This window comes from Meleagris gallopavo, chromosome 8 (assembly GCF_000146605.3).
Source record: "Meleagris gallopavo isolate NT-WF06-2002-E0010 breed Aviagen turkey brand Nicholas breeding stock chromosome 8, Turkey_5.1, whole genome shotgun sequence".
NCBI lineage: Eukaryota > Metazoa > Chordata > Aves > Galliformes > Phasianidae > Meleagris > Meleagris gallopavo.
Genome location: NC_015018.2, coordinates 14769317 through 14784486, shown reverse-complemented (window position 1 = coordinate 14784486; position 15170 = coordinate 14769317). Strand labels below are relative to the sequence as shown.

Below are 15170 nucleotides of genomic sequence, written 5' to 3'. Positions count from 1 at the left end.
TATCAAAGCACTTGAGAAGAATGAGATAATGTGAAATTTAAGCTTGTTTATGCAGACAAATATAACTGTTTTTTGCCTGGCACATTACTGTCTAGTAGGGAGGATTATCACACATTTTGATCATGAGTCAAGTGTTGTGGAAGCTGTAACTGTATAAATGTGAGAAAATTGTGCTACGTAGTATTCAGGGCTAGCTGCACATAGTACTTCAGTATCAGTTTTGCACAGGGTTTGCTTGAGAATTGAAGTGAGAGATGATGTAAAAATTGTGATCTTTAATTTATGGCCAGTGGCAGTATGGAGATAATACTTTTTCTTCAGAAGTTACTCTTCAGATTTTTCTTGACATCTGCTGCTATAGGTCCTAATGCATTGTCTGTTTTCTAGTTTATGAATAGCCTTGTGTCTGTTGCTGCTTAATTTTGTACTTGCAATCTGCATAGCATTATTTCAGGTGATCATGATTACGGGAAATCAAAGTCATCAATGATATCATACCTTCCTCTGCTTCAGTGTTGCATTGAACAAAAGTAATATCCAGGTGCTACAGCAGCAGAATGGAATGGGGATTTATGGATGGCAGGCATTATTTTTTGAGATTCAAGTCTCAAGCTTGACCTTATTGAAAAGATAAAGTACCATTCTTTGTCATCTTTTTCCTGCCAAATTTAATTTGGGATTACTTGTGAATGACCTTTTTAAATGACTTTTTTCTTTAAATCCTCAGTGGGAAAGGCGACTCTCCCGAGGCCCGTGCATTGGCCAAGCAAATAGCTACATCACTTCAGAATTTACAATCCAAAACTAACAGAGCTGTAGCAAATACTAGGCCAGTTAAAGCAGCTGTCCATTTGGAGGGCAAGATTGAGCAGGCTCAAAGATGGATAGATAATCCTACAGTTGACGATCGAGGAGTAGGTAAGTTTTTCAGCATGTTCTTCTCCTCTATCACAATTTTCTGGTGTAACTTAGTAATTTTTGAGACTGAAACTACTGCTTCTGAGATGGAGAGGGTCAGTAGAATCTCTTCATTGATAACATAGTTCGTGGCTGGTGGTTTGTAGCCAAGTTTTCACTGTAAAACTATCAAGCTGGGTGGTGATTTTCTTTGTGGAAGCGAATTTGACAAAGATGAGGGATTGCGTGTTATAGAACAGACACACGTTTGGCTGTTCTTTGCTCTTACTGTCATTCAAACGTAATCAAATCCTTCACAGACCTGATCTAATAATGCTACTACTTGTATGATTTCTGGATTATCTGAGGAGAATGCTACTTAATCAAAGGGAAAAGTGATCTGAGAATCCTAGGATGCTATCAGCAAACATATAATTATCATTCAGGAATTATGGTACTGAAAGCTTATTGTAAAACATCTTGGAAAATTCTTGTTTTGCTTCTTCTGATGCTATTGTGAGTAGGTGGATGAACCTTCAAGACTGGATTCAGTAGTTCTTCCCGTAGTAATTAGGACCAAGTAGCGCAGCTGATGCAAGTCAAAACATGCCTTGTAAGAAGCAGTATAACTGCAGACATTTAATGACTTTCTAATACCTTTCCTTATGCCTGTGAAGATAATATCTATTGTGTGAATAATGAATGACAGATCATGGAATTAGAGATAGTGATCCTGATGCTTGGACACTCGTGAAAAGAAGCTTTATTTGCAGAACATGAAACTCCGCTATTCTTTGGATATAGAATAGTGGAGTTATGTGTACTGATACTTTCTGATGAGCTGAAAGCATGCTGAATGAGATGACCAAGAAGGCAGTAGATAATTCTTATGAAGTGTTTTGACATTAACTGAAAACCTTCATATTTGTATTGTATCTCTTGAACATCATAAAATTTGAGGTGCTTGACTTGAAGAAGCACAAAACCTAAACTTATTCTGTTAAGTTCAAAAGAGTAAAAGGGAACTTAAATCACCCCCAGAGCCTGTAAATACCTAGTTAATCATGAAGCTTGTATACATGCTGGAAGTTTGTGGCAGGAGCCAAAGTTTCTCAGGGCTGGACATGTACTACAGGGTTGAATCAATTTTAATAGGAATGCATAATGACAGAAATCTATGAAGGGTGTATGGGAACTGCTGAATCATGGCCTGAACCTCTGATTGATCACCTCAGGTGAGCAATGAGTCAGCCATGGAGCACAGGTGAAGGCAATTCACAGGTGCTGCTGGAAGAGGTGGAGCTGTCTCCAGCTCTCCTAGACCCCATTTAAGAGCTGACGACTAGTGGGGAAGGGTCTCTTTCTGGAGATCACTCCTTTAGAGTTTTCCAAAACTCCCAGGACAAGCGAGCCCAGGGCAAGGGTAAGCCCTCTAGCTATTCTTTTTGGTGTAATAACCTGCTTAGCCAAACTCTCTTGTATATTTCTTAATTACAGTATCTGTATATTCATCGGTTACACAAGGATATAATATGCCCCTTAGCAATGATGTTTGTAGCTTAATGAGGAAAAAATAGTTGTAGCGTGATGTCATGATTTATCTATTTTTCATTTAATTGTATTTTGTTGGGTTGGGCCTCGGTAGAAAGCTTGTAGGAAAGGTTACATTGAGGTTATTGGATGGAACTTAAAGGTCTCTTCCAACCTAAGCCATTCTCTGATACGTTCTCTGGACAGCATTTCTGATAGAATTTGACTTGATTTTTTCAGCCCTATGATAACATGGAAATATTCCTTCAGTAATCTCTCCAGTATGAATGACCATGTTAGAAATAACATTTGTGTGTTTACAGTTAGACTGAGGTGTAGTGCAATACAAACTGTATTCTGAAGTAACAGTACAGATGGCAGATTTTTTTTTTTTTTGCATAAACACTCATCACTTCATCATGCAGTTACATTATGAATAAGTTTAGTTAGGTGAGGGCTAATGTAATTGCTATGGGCAGATACAAATTAGGCAAGATTTACTGAAATACTGAAGTGCATCTGTTTTGCTGCACTCTACTAAACAGTAATTAAAAGTCATCTTGGGGTGTTGCAGCAGGACCAGACCTAGCTACGTTTACAAGCTTTCTTATCATTACAATTGACTATTGAATAGTCAGGCTCTATAACAACTTGTTTTAAAGTAATTTTGAGCTTAATTATGAACTTGAATTACGTGTATGTTAATGTTGGCTTAAAATGCTTCTTTAGTAGGTCTTTAAAGGACTTAATATGTTTAGAATACGATGACTTCCTTTGAAAAGAATACTACTTGATTACTGGAAGAGCAGAAGCATGTTGTTAATGAGGGAATAGGAAGTGTCTGTGATTGAGTGAAGAAAACTATCCAACTAAAAAGAACGTTTTAAGCAATTAAAAAAAAAGACACCAACAAAAAACATGCTTCATAGGTTTTTTTTTTTTCCTTTTCTCCAATTGTGGACACCAGACATTATTCACCCATGATTTCTGCAAGGCCTGAAAAGGATATTGTGATTTATTTATTTCTGCTACTTGTATCCTCTTCCTGCTCAGCTTATAATGACTTGAAATGGCATGGAGATGAATTCCAGTACATGAAGCTTACAAATGATTTCTATAGGAGTCAACAGATGACTTACATTAGAGTACCCCACTGCTGTAATTGTGATCTTGAGGCCATCCTAGCTAAAAAAGAATGCATTTCTGGGCCTCACTCGCAGTAACAGACCAAATAAATTGGTGAGGGTTGAATTTCTTTTAGAGTTTTGAGCTGCCATTTCTTACTGAGAAGCTGCAGATCCTTCTCAGCACCTGAAAATGTGTTCTTAAGCCAGAAATTCTAGAATATTATTTAGTTCATGATACATTTGCATTGGGCTTTCAAGTTTTGTTTCTTCTGTATGTTAATGCCGTGCATCTTCTTCCACTGCAGGCCAGGCAGCAATTCGGGGTTTGGTTGCAGAAGGTCGTCGTTTAGCCAATGTCATGATGGGACCTTATCGTCAGGACCTGCTTGCCAAATGTGACCGTGTAGACCAGCTGGCTGCGCAGCTTGCTGACCTTGCAGCAAGAGGGGAGGGAGAGTCTCCTCAGGCTAGGGCAATTGCTGCTCAGCTTCAGGACTCCCTGAAGGTAAAAATCTCTCATCTTGTGCAGTGAAATGCATGTATGTGGAAGTTTTTGTACTGCTCTGATAAAGAGCTTGTATGTAGGTGGAGGAGCAAAAAACCACGTAGGTTTCTCTGGAAGACTTAGAGCAATCTTTAATACAAGAACCTTGATATGCCATAGAGATTATCAAGGAAATCATAGAATTGCTCAAGTTGGAAAGGACCTTTAAGACCATCTAACTGCAAGTCCAACCATCCTACCCTAATATAATTCCAAATGAACAGTTTAGAAGTTAAAAATGAGGAGAAGTCTTACTTTCAATGAAGATAGTGTTAGCATTGCAAATCTGAGGGGCGGGGTCTCAAATAATTCCATTCATGCCTTCTATTCTCCTTCAGTGAGTAGAGTGTATGCTGCTTGCATTTTGAATGCTGTAAAAGCATGTGATTTATTGAACATGCCTCCTAAGATTGTTTTATCTGTATGACTTTCAGTGTAATCTGCTTTTTTTCCCCTATTTTGTTTGTCATGAGAAGGTGATATAGGATTGTAACCCTTAGCAACGTAATGTTTCTGTGTAATGTGTAAAAAATTTTGCTTTTTTTTTTAAGGTATCTCAAAGCACGGATGCAAGAAGCAATGACCCAGGAGGTGTCTGATATTTTTAGTGACACTACAACTCCTATTAAGTTGTTAGCAGTAGCAGCCACTGCCCCTTCTGATACTCCCAATAGAGAAGAGGCAAGTATTTGATAGTGTTTTTCCCATGTGGAACTTGAGTTACTAACTTGTTTTCTGAGAGTCACTGTTTGAAAAACAAACCGGTGTTTTGAATCAATATTTTGAAAAATAAGTCAGTATTCTCACAAATGTGTAATCCATGCTTAATAATTCTGACTGGGATGATTGCCATGCAAATGTTTCTGATGTCTTGGAGACTGACTTTAGTAAATGCTAAAAACTGCTCCCTCTGATATTCATGCCCTGTTACTTTGAGCACGCTAAATATTTATTTACCAGAATCACTGACAGCAGTTCCTGAATTGTATATCTCAATATTAGATAAGCTGATTCATAACAGTATTGATCAATGTACTTAAACAGTTGTCTCACTGTGTAGTGTAGTTCAAGGTTCTGACAGTGTGTGAAGTGAGTAGAACTCTATACTTGCCAACTCTGTTTGCCTAGTTTGTTTGAATGTGATGAAAATGATTCCCAATTCCTTGAGGAACTGAACTTTACAAGAGTATAGTTTGTATCCTTGAATGAATAAAAACTGCAGGAAGAGGAATGTTTTTTCCATTGCGAAGCCTCGATTTCTAGAGAAGAACCCATATTTGTGCAAATGCAGTTTTTTCTTGATTCTGGATTCAAAAATTAGTCTCTGTAAGCTAAACTGGCACCAACTCAGTAGTAGTTAAAATGAAAATCAGGAGTTAGTGTTGCTTGTATTTCAAAGCCATAAAACGTGATAGTAGCCTTGGGGGATCCAAGTGAATTTGTAAAGAAGGAAGTCTGCTAATGTAAGGATGAGAGAGAGTTTGAAACCTTTTGTGTTGTCCTGTTGCATCCTGCCAGGAGTTGTGTCAAGTTTGGAGGGTCTTGTAATTTGACACTTCAGAAATATTCTGTTCTTTTAGGGTAGCAAGGCTTCTTTAATGCATTTTTCTTTTTGAACAACCAGGTGTTTGAAGAAAGAGCAGCGAATTTTGAAAACCATGCTGCTAGACTGGGAGCAACAGCAGAAAAAGCAGCTGCAGTTGGAACTGCTAATAAAACTACTGTGGAAGGCATTCAGGCAACAGTGAAATCAGCAAGGGAGCTTACCCCACAGGTTTGCTTGCTTACTCTCAAAATGCTGTTATGAAGGTTGGAAAGGACTTGGGTGGAACTTTCCAAATGCCTCTGCTATCACAGTAAGATCTAAATGGCAGCGAAGAACGTAGTACTGATGTTCTGAAAGGGGGAATGGCAAGTACTTGTGCGTATCCTACCAGGTAGGATGAGGTGATCATGTTCTATGTCTTAGTCTTCAGCTTTTGGGCAGAAGTGTTAGTAGCTTAACTTGAAATAGTTACATTACTACTAAGTAGAAAAAGTGCTTTTTACATCATTTACTTTAAGCTTCTATGTAGAACTCATTTCTGTCTTAAGTATTGTACTTCAGTGCTGTCAAGAGCTGGTTATAAATGGTAAAACACTTTCTGGTGTATAAGCAAGTAATTGAAGTTCTAGAGAAGTATTTCTATCATAAACAAATTTCAGAAGAGTTGTAAATTTTTAAGCGGATAGGTGATGAGCTGGAATTACAAGTGAGCTATATATTCAGTACTAAAACAAATGCATTTTCAGTAATGTTTATGATGTTTTTTTTAAATACTGATATTTTCATAATTAAAAACACTTTCTATTGGCAGGTAGTATCAGCAGCTCGAATTCTCCTGAGAAATCCTGGAAATCAAGCTGCTTATGAGCATTTTGAGACAATGAAAAACCAATGGATTGATAATGTAGAAAAGATGACAGGTAAAAGTAGGCTTTCTTGTTGAAGATGATACTTTTACTTTCCTACCTGGTATGGTTTATTATCCTTTTTTGTTTGGGTTGAGGATGCATGTATGGAAGTAACTAGTGAACAAAAATAAATGCGTTGAGAGAAGTGGAAATGTGTTGTCTGACCCCAGGAATGTGTGTGTGCAACATGCTACAGCGTAACTAAAATAGCTTGCTTCTTGTTTTGAGAAGTGAGGGGGAGTAAGTTGGGCTTCAGTCCTTTCCTGGGAAAAACCTTGTGTGCTTCTAGTAATGATATATCACTGTGGCACACTGAGGATTTTCTTACTTCATCATCTTGGCATGTTGAATGAGGACAGAAAATTGAAGGACAGGGGAAGAAAGCATGTTCAAAGTTGTTATATCTTGATGAAAGTATTAGTAGAATAAAAGAAGGCTCCTAATCTACTGTGTCTTTCTGAGATGCCCAAAGGCTTCAGTCCTGAAGTGTAGATCCTTGCATTGTGCTGCTAACAAAATAGTTAGTCCTCACTGCATGTTGTATCCTTGTCTATCTCCATAATTAACTTTTGAAAATTTACAATTTTACTGCTTTGTCGCTACGTATCACCCTTAAGTTAAAGCACAACCAGAGGAGTCTTTCCTTTTCTGTGAACAAGAAAAGTACAAAACTGCTGAATTTTTGTAAAGAAATTTGGAAGGAAGGTAATGCTATCATGTATACTGTGTAAGTCAGTTCTTCACAAAAGCAACATTCCATGATAGATGAGCAAGAGTTCAGGATGTCATTAGAGGGCACAAGTTTGACAGCAGTTACAGTGCTACAGGTACCGTATATAATCAGAAGTGTAACAGCAGCGAAATGTTTGGTCTGATTTTTCATGCCGCCTTCTACTCTTCCCCATCCCTCATTTTGGAAGTGGTTACTTCTCTGGTCATAAACCAGAATACCAAATATCTCTTTCCATTGTTGAAATTGGATTATTAATGCTTTCAACTTTTATTCTAGGGCTAGTGGATGAAGCCATTGATACCAAGTCTCTGTTGGATGCATCAGAAGAGGCTATTAAGAAAGATCTTGATAAATGTAAAGTTGCAATGGCCAATATGCAACCTCAGATGCTGGTAGCTGGAGCCACCAGCATTGCTAGGCGAGCAAACCGCATCCTGCTCGTGGCAAAACGGGAGGTTGAAAATTCAGAAGACCCGAAATTCCGGGAGGCTGTTAAAGCAGCTTCTGATGAGCTAAGCAAAACTATATCACCAATGGTAATGGATGCTAAAGCTGTAGCTGGAAATATCTCTGATCCTGGTAAGGATTCAGTCAGCTGATTTCAGATGTATTTTTTACTGGTGGAAGATGATGTGAAGTAGTGTTTGTGTTGTCTTGTACAGCTAAGGATTTCCTATTATGGAAATTCTGTATGCTTAAATTCCAGACTGGTGAGATCAGTGTCACACCATTAACTGCTGGATTCTGCTCTTTTGAAGTGCAATCAGAGACCTCTGCTGTGTTCAAGGGAAAAGGATTCAGCATTTTAGTTGATTACATGATTTCATGACCTTTGTCAGAAACAAGTATTTCTTACTATTATCAGTATGTATGTACTTGAATCAGTGCATATATAAGAAAAATATTAGTCTTGTATTCTGAAAGCTGATTGGCTATTGATTGTTACTGTTAATCTGCCTAAGCTTTATTTTATGTATTTTATAGATATGATACTGATATTACAAACATGAAAATTGAGCATGAACATTTTCATAGTTTTTAAAATTTGTTCATTTCTTAGATATATCTGTGTACTCCACGTACTACCTTATAGAAATATATTTTTGGCTAGTGTTCCAGTTCTAAATACTGTAGAATGCTGTTAATCAGTATTCTGGAATGGGATTTTTATTCAGGTTTGCAGAAGAGTTTCTTGGATTCTGGGTACAGGATTCTGGGAGCTGTGGCCAAAGTCAGAGAAGCCTTCCAGCCTCAGGAACCAGATTTTCCCCCTCCTCCTCCTGACCTTGAGCATCTTCATGTAAGTGCCACAAAACCTGTCATGCTCCATTGCCACTGACAAAGCGTGGACTGCTTGATGCAATTTCTTGAATAAATTTATTACTTCTCAGAAATAAAACACATCAACTGGCCAGCCAACATATACATGTAGCTAGAAGTCTTAAAACGAAAAACAAAAGAAACCCAAGTAGTCCAAAATCTGAAAGAAGATATTAGAACATGGTGTTTCCTTAAACAGGGAGCACTTGGAAAAAACAAAGTATGAGTTTACGCCATCTTCTCTTGCCATGACACCCAGTGCTTAATCTTTGTACTCTTTCATTGCACTGAACAAGATTTCTACCCTCCTTAGCTGACTGATGAGCTTGCTCCTCCAAAACCACCACTTCCAGAAGGTGAGGTTCCCCCACCCAGACCACCACCCCCTGAAGAAAAGGATGAAGAGTTCCCAGAACAGAAAGCAGGAGAAGCTATTAATCAGCCTATGATGATGGCTGCTAGGCAGTTGCATGATGAGGCTCGGAAATGGTCTAGCAAGGTAAGAAATTGTTACATGTGTATTCTGTGCAAGAATATTTATTTTGCATCAGTGTGTTAGTTTGGTCCATTGTCAGTTGCCTCCATGCAGAGAATAATCTTAGACCAAATAGTAAAACATTGTAGTTGGAGGAGGAATTGGAAATCCTTACATATTCAGAGTGAACTAGGTACAGCTGGCCTAATACTCGTGAATCATAGAGTGATAGATGATAGAATGCTTATCATAACTCTGTGAACACAAACATGTTAAGCTGTTTGTGATCCTTAGTGCTAGTATTGTTAGACAGTCACTGCTGCTTGTGCCTTTCTAGGTTAACAAACTGATTGCTTTAACTGCTTTCAGGAAATCTGCATGAATTCTGCAGACACCAGCTGGAGAAATCATGAGTTGGTTTATGTTACGAGCTGCAGGGTTACTATGCAGATAATCTGGTGCACTTTAGATCAAAAAAGGGGCTCCAGTAGGCAGCCTGGTCTCCTTTATTTTTATTTTTATTTTTTTATTTTTAAATCACATTCAGTGTCAAGGCCAAAATCCTTAATGCTCTTTAAAGTTTAGTGCCACAACAAAGCAGTGTAAAGTCTTTGGTCATTCCTGTAAGTGCAAATGAAACTTATAAAAGCTGTATTTTTTTCTCTGGTAGCGACTGAGAACTTGAAAGTAGCAGCTTTCTGCAGGCATAACTTTATGGTCAAAATTTTGCTTTTAAGACCTCCAATTTTTGCTTCCACCCATCTGTGTGTTGAATGGGAAGATAATCTTTGATTTTTACAGAATCAACTTCAACTGAATATGCATGAAGAATGTAATACTTTGGAAGTGTAGATAAAATAAAAAAATTCTGCAAAATTGTTTAAGCCTTTTCCTTAAAATGAAATGCTCTTACCTTGCTGGTACTTCTAGCTATACCACATACAATTTGATATTATTAAGGAATTAGACTGTAGCATACCTAGTGGTTGTCTAACATTTGTCCTTCTAATACTCTGTAAATGGCCATTTTAGCAATAAAGATACAATTACTTGGCCAGTATGTTTTGGGGAAGGAGGTAGTGGCACTCTTCTTTGACACTATTTGTTAGTAACAACTTGGCATGTGCAGTCCAAGTTTCTAAATATGTTTACAAGCAGTTATATACGGCCAGAAGGTTAGAAGATTAAAACCATGTTTATAGTTTAAGCTACTTCCTTACTGGGTGGAAGAGGGATTGATGGACACTGCTACTAGGTTAGACTTGGAAAGACAGAAACACAATGTCTTGCCTTGTGCTGAATGGCAGAAGACTGTCAACTGCCTTCTGCTTCATTGTCCTTTTACATTAGCTCACTGATGTTTCAGGCTTACGGGAAGGCAAGTAGGTAGTCTTCAAAAGCAATTGGTAGCATTCTTCATTCCTGTAAGATGCACAGTTCATCTCTTCTTCTCCTTCCCAAAAACTCCTTTTCATGGAGGGGATTCCAGGGTTCTGTGTACCCATTCTCTCATGGAGCACAAACTAAAAACCAGCTGTTGCTTTAGATTCCATTGCCTTTCTACCTCTTTTGATTAAAGGAGAGAATGGAGTTTTGTTTAGTTAGGCTCCTGTGTCAAAGCTACTTTAAAACTGAGGGATACTGGGAAGCTTTTCACTGGTTTGATACTTAGAGTTAAGTCTTCAAAGTTGAGTTAATCTGGCAGTATACAGATATTAAAACTTGTTCCTTCCAAAGCTTCTGCATATTTCTGCTGCCAAGGTGACCTTGGATAGAAAATTAGACTTCAAGCAAAACTCAGTTGCAAATGTATAGGCTTTGGTAAGGGTTTGAAGTTAGGGAATTGAAGTTAGTAAACGTGTTAGAATATCTTTTTTGTTAAAATACTGCTATATTAAATGCCTGTACTGTTACACTACTGTTACCTCATCTTTGTGAATGAATTTAATGGAATATATTTGCTTAGATTGTCTTTATTTTAAAAGGTAATGGGTACAACATATTGTGGCAAAACAGTACCATATGCTTCATAATCCTCTTAATTTACTAATTCTGTTTCAGTCTCTTTTTTTAAGAACTGTAATATTAACATCATTCATAACATTCAGTATCATCTCTTCTTTTCATAACCTGGTTTTGTTCATTTTCATGTTACCTGCAGTACTTCACTTTTCTTTTCTATACTTCACCTTTTTTCCTTGACAGCCACACAGTATCAGTGGTTTTTCTGTGGTGCTGCTGCTGCTGCCTCTTACTTACATCTATGTGAAAGAGCTTTCATACATGCTTTCTGTCTGCACAAATGCCACAGTCATCAGCTGCTGTGCCTGCTTCTAGCCAGTGAAATGGCTTTCATTGAAACAGAAATTCCGTTCATTTCACCATTGTCTTGCCAGAAAAATGTTGTTTTGAAAATCAGCCTCTCTGTGTAGGAGCCTATGCTGAATTGAAAAATGTTGCTGCATCTTCGAATTGTTACTTAATTTTTTTTTTGGTAACTTTGATACACAGGTGAAATGTTTATTTCCTTCTGCTAATCTTGTATTCCTTCCCCTCCTCCCTCTGACCTGATCCTAGAGCTGTCCTATCAGATACGGAGAGACCAAGAGGATGTTTGGTCACTAAAACAGCTCAGTTCATGCTCTTCTACCAAATTCTGCTTCTCGTACTAACTGTCCCCTGTTTCTCCACCCTTGCTGCCACCTGCAAAGCCTGTGACTGTGATTAATGAAGCGGCTGAGGCTGGTGTAGATATAGATGAGGAGGATGATGCAGATGTTGAATTCAGTCTCCCCTCTGACATTGAAGATGATTACGAGCCTGAGCTGCTGTTAATGCCAACCAATCAGCCTGTTAACCAGCCCATTCTGGCTGCTGCTCAGTCTCTGCATCGGGAAGCAACCAAGTGGTCTAGTAAGGTACTCCTGAGTCTCCCCCGGGGACTGATCTGTGTGCATCCAGCCATTTGGAACGCTGACACATTTGCATCACTCTTGATCCCTGCTGGGTCCCGTCATTCTGAATGAAAACATTTGCCTGCACTTCATCTTAAGGACTGAGAGTGGCTTCACAAGTTTGCTAGATCTGTCTGTCAGTGCCAGACTGAAGCTTGATTTGGGTCACTTATTAATATTACAAGGCTTCTTTTCTCTTTGCATCTGCCTGTCCTTCTTTGTTACAACAGTTTTCAAATTGTAAGCAGGGCTTATCTTTCCTCCTTCCTTTTCTTTCTACATTAATTTGGGCTACCTAGGAAGCCATCGCTCGTGGTTTCTTAATGACTTCCGGATGCAGCCGTGCCCACAGCGTTCAAGAAGTCATTTCACATGTCTGTTGTGCTTGGCCTCCATTGGTGCCGTCAATTAAAATACCTTCGAACAAGGAATGGCTTTGTATGGCAGTGGTTACTGAAGAGGACTGACTGTCTGCTGGCTTGCACTTGGCTGATTGCAAATGCTGCTTTTGAGAGAATTCTTTTATGAAGGAGCTGCACTGAATGCTGTTATCTGCTGAATTGAGATTGTTTGTATGAAACCAATGGACATCTAACACGGGGTTCAGACATTCACAAGTAGCCTGTTTCTTCTGTCTGAGCACAAATGGTTGCAAGACTTGTCACTTTTAATAGCATGCCACAAAAAGAAAGGTTGGTGTTCCATAACAAAGGCTAGGGGTGTGTGTGTGTGTATGTATATATAGATATACAAAACTATTTTTAATAAAAAGGGCTTTAAAATGTTCTTGTCCTTTTCAGATTCTGATGCTTGGATAACTTGTTAGAGGGCTTCGTAAATGACATTGGTCCTAATTTCTTGATCCTCCTGCGTGAAAACATGGAAAAGCTTTGTGTTGTGTCACTTGCATCCTAACTGGTTATACTAGCAAAAAGATAAAATGTTAGGTCACGGTAACAAATAGCTCAGCTTTTTGTGTCACCCGTATCTGTGCCACATTTAATGACGTGTTTCAGATATCTTCTTCAATTGACGAGTAGTGAGTCATGGAAGTATGTGCAAAGGACAGAGAAAACAGTTGGGTTCTCACTGTGTACTTCTTGCTGTGGTCTTCATTGGTCATTCATTGTGAAACTGCACTGAAGAACTAGTGTGTGCTAATACTTAAAACCACTCTGCTAATATTTCATCCACACAGTAGGAATGCATCATGGCACTCTGTTTCACGTTTGTCTAACACTTCTCAGGAAGGTGAATCTAAATGTACTAACAGATTATTAACGACCCGTAACTCTGGACTGCTTTTTCCTTGCACTAGGTTTCTCTCTGGAACAGTGTATGAGAAACATTTTTGCTTCGTTTTTTGTTTTTTTTTTGGTATTTAATTCCCACATTGCAAATATTAGAAGTATTTTTGTGACTTATCTTGATATAATTAACACAAGAAATCTGATTTTTAATAATACCAGATTATTTTTTAAACTACAAGTTATTCTCTCTTAGAAGCTTTATTTTGAATGGAGAGAATTAATAAAAAAGCAGTAACTGTTTTCAAGAAATAATTTGGAAAAGTCCAGCAATAATATTGCTTCTCATTTCCACGCTACCTGTGGCAAACCTTTGTTACACATTGTCTTCTACTTACATGTCAGCAACATAGCAGGGTAGCGGCACAGATATACTCGAACAACTTCAGTTTCAGATGCCAGTGAAAACATGATGTTCAACTGTGTAACCAAATCGGTGCTATTTGGTTTAATGAGGTGCTTAGCACACATAGAAAATAACTACCTTACTCCCCTTATTGAGAGATCTGGAATTTCAAATGCTAATAACACGCTTTATCTTAAAGTATAACCAGCAGAGCAGAAACTCCTATTCCATGGACAAACTAACGCTTTATTACTGCGTTTTTTTTCCAGTTTTGAAGCAAACTTTTTTCCCTGAGTCTTAGGAAGAGAAGTATGCCATAAGCAGATAATCAGGGCAGATCTTCCCTGTTCCTTGAAGAAACCTCTTCTGTGTTCACAATGGTTTTTCCGTCCTTGACTTTCTGAAAGGGTTGCTACCAGAACGTAGGCTGCTCAGGTGTGACTTGTGGAAGCTGCCTTCCCGACACAAACACTGACTGCTGCTGTTCTCTTCAGGGTAACGACATCATTGCTGCTGCTAAACGAATGGCGCTGCTCATGGCAGAGATGTCACGCCTGGTGCGAGGAGGCAGCGGAAACAAGCGTGCCCTCATTCAGTGTGCAAAAGACATTGCTAAGGCATCGGATGAAGTCACTCGGTTGGCCAAAGAGGTGGCCAAGCAATGCACTGATAAACGCATTAGAACAAACCTCTTACAGGTAATGAGTTAACTTGTAAGCACCTCGAAATACTTGGTTCTTCTCTTACCATCTGTGAGCAGAGGAGGTGTTGCAGTAAAACACAAGTGTCTTCACTTGCAACTTGACAGAACGTTACAAGCTGTGTGTGTTTTTAGATGCCATAGTGGTGCATATTTTGTGAGGTCAGATCAGTTTACAGGTAAGTGAAAGATGGTAATGTCTGAGAGGGTTTGAAAAGTACTGTGCAAGGAGCACTGCTCTCTCCTGTTTCTGCATCGCTTTGTATTTCACCTACTCTTTCCTAATGTGTCAAAGAATAGCAGCAAAAATGTAACACTGCATAGTTTTTTTCACTCTCGGACACAGATAAATGTCCTTCCATTCTCAGGTCTGGGTAGAACACCTAAGAAATATCTAGAGGAAAAGAGAATGTAGTTCTCCAGAAAAATTCTCAGAGCAATTAAAATAAGATGTTCAGTTATCTTACCTGTATTTGTCTGAAAGTCTTGAAAGTTATGGGGACCCCTATGCTTACTCCTTGTGGAATAGTAAAGGAAAACTAAAGAATTAATCTAAAGGGAAGAAAAAGTGTATCAGTTGAGTTTACAATGTGAAATGTTTTTTTATCCCTATTCTTTAGGTCTGTGAGCGAATCCCAACCATCAGCACACAACTCAAAATTCTTTCCACAGTTAAAGCTACCATGCTGGGCAGGACTAACATCAGTGATGAAGAATCAGAACAGGTAAGATGTGTAAAAATTGATGGGAGGTGGAACTGCTGATCAGTGTTATGGGGAAAAG

General features: G+C 38.5%; 1 protein-coding gene across 2 annotated transcripts in view; it reads left to right on the top strand.

Moving 5' to 3' along the window:
* The window catches only part of VCL (vinculin), a 52618-nt gene that overhangs the window by 33255 nt on the left and 4193 nt on the right, over positions 1 to 15170 (top strand). The window contains exons 11-21 of one of the 2 annotated variants that reach the window (XR_004160497.1): positions 728 to 918; positions 3860 to 4060; positions 4652 to 4779; positions 5723 to 5872; positions 6456 to 6564; positions 7562 to 7864; positions 8461 to 8585; positions 8919 to 9104; positions 11792 to 11998; positions 12835 to 13111; positions 14182 to 14313. Coding sequence is in view for 1 of the 2 variants with exons in the window: in XM_019617583.2 (XP_019473128.1) it covers positions 728 to 918; positions 3860 to 4060; positions 4652 to 4779; positions 5723 to 5872; positions 6456 to 6564; positions 7562 to 7864; positions 8461 to 8585; positions 8919 to 9104; positions 11792 to 11998; positions 14182 to 14385; positions 15008 to 15112 (1909 nt within the window). In the remaining variant the exon portion in view is untranslated. Of the gene's footprint in view, positions 1 to 727; positions 919 to 3859; positions 4061 to 4651; positions 4780 to 5722; positions 5873 to 6455; positions 6565 to 7561; positions 7865 to 8460; positions 8586 to 8918; positions 9105 to 11791; positions 11999 to 12834; positions 13112 to 14181; positions 14386 to 15007; positions 15113 to 15170 lie in introns of those variants that run through there. The other variant, XM_019617583.2, reaches the window with a different exon arrangement.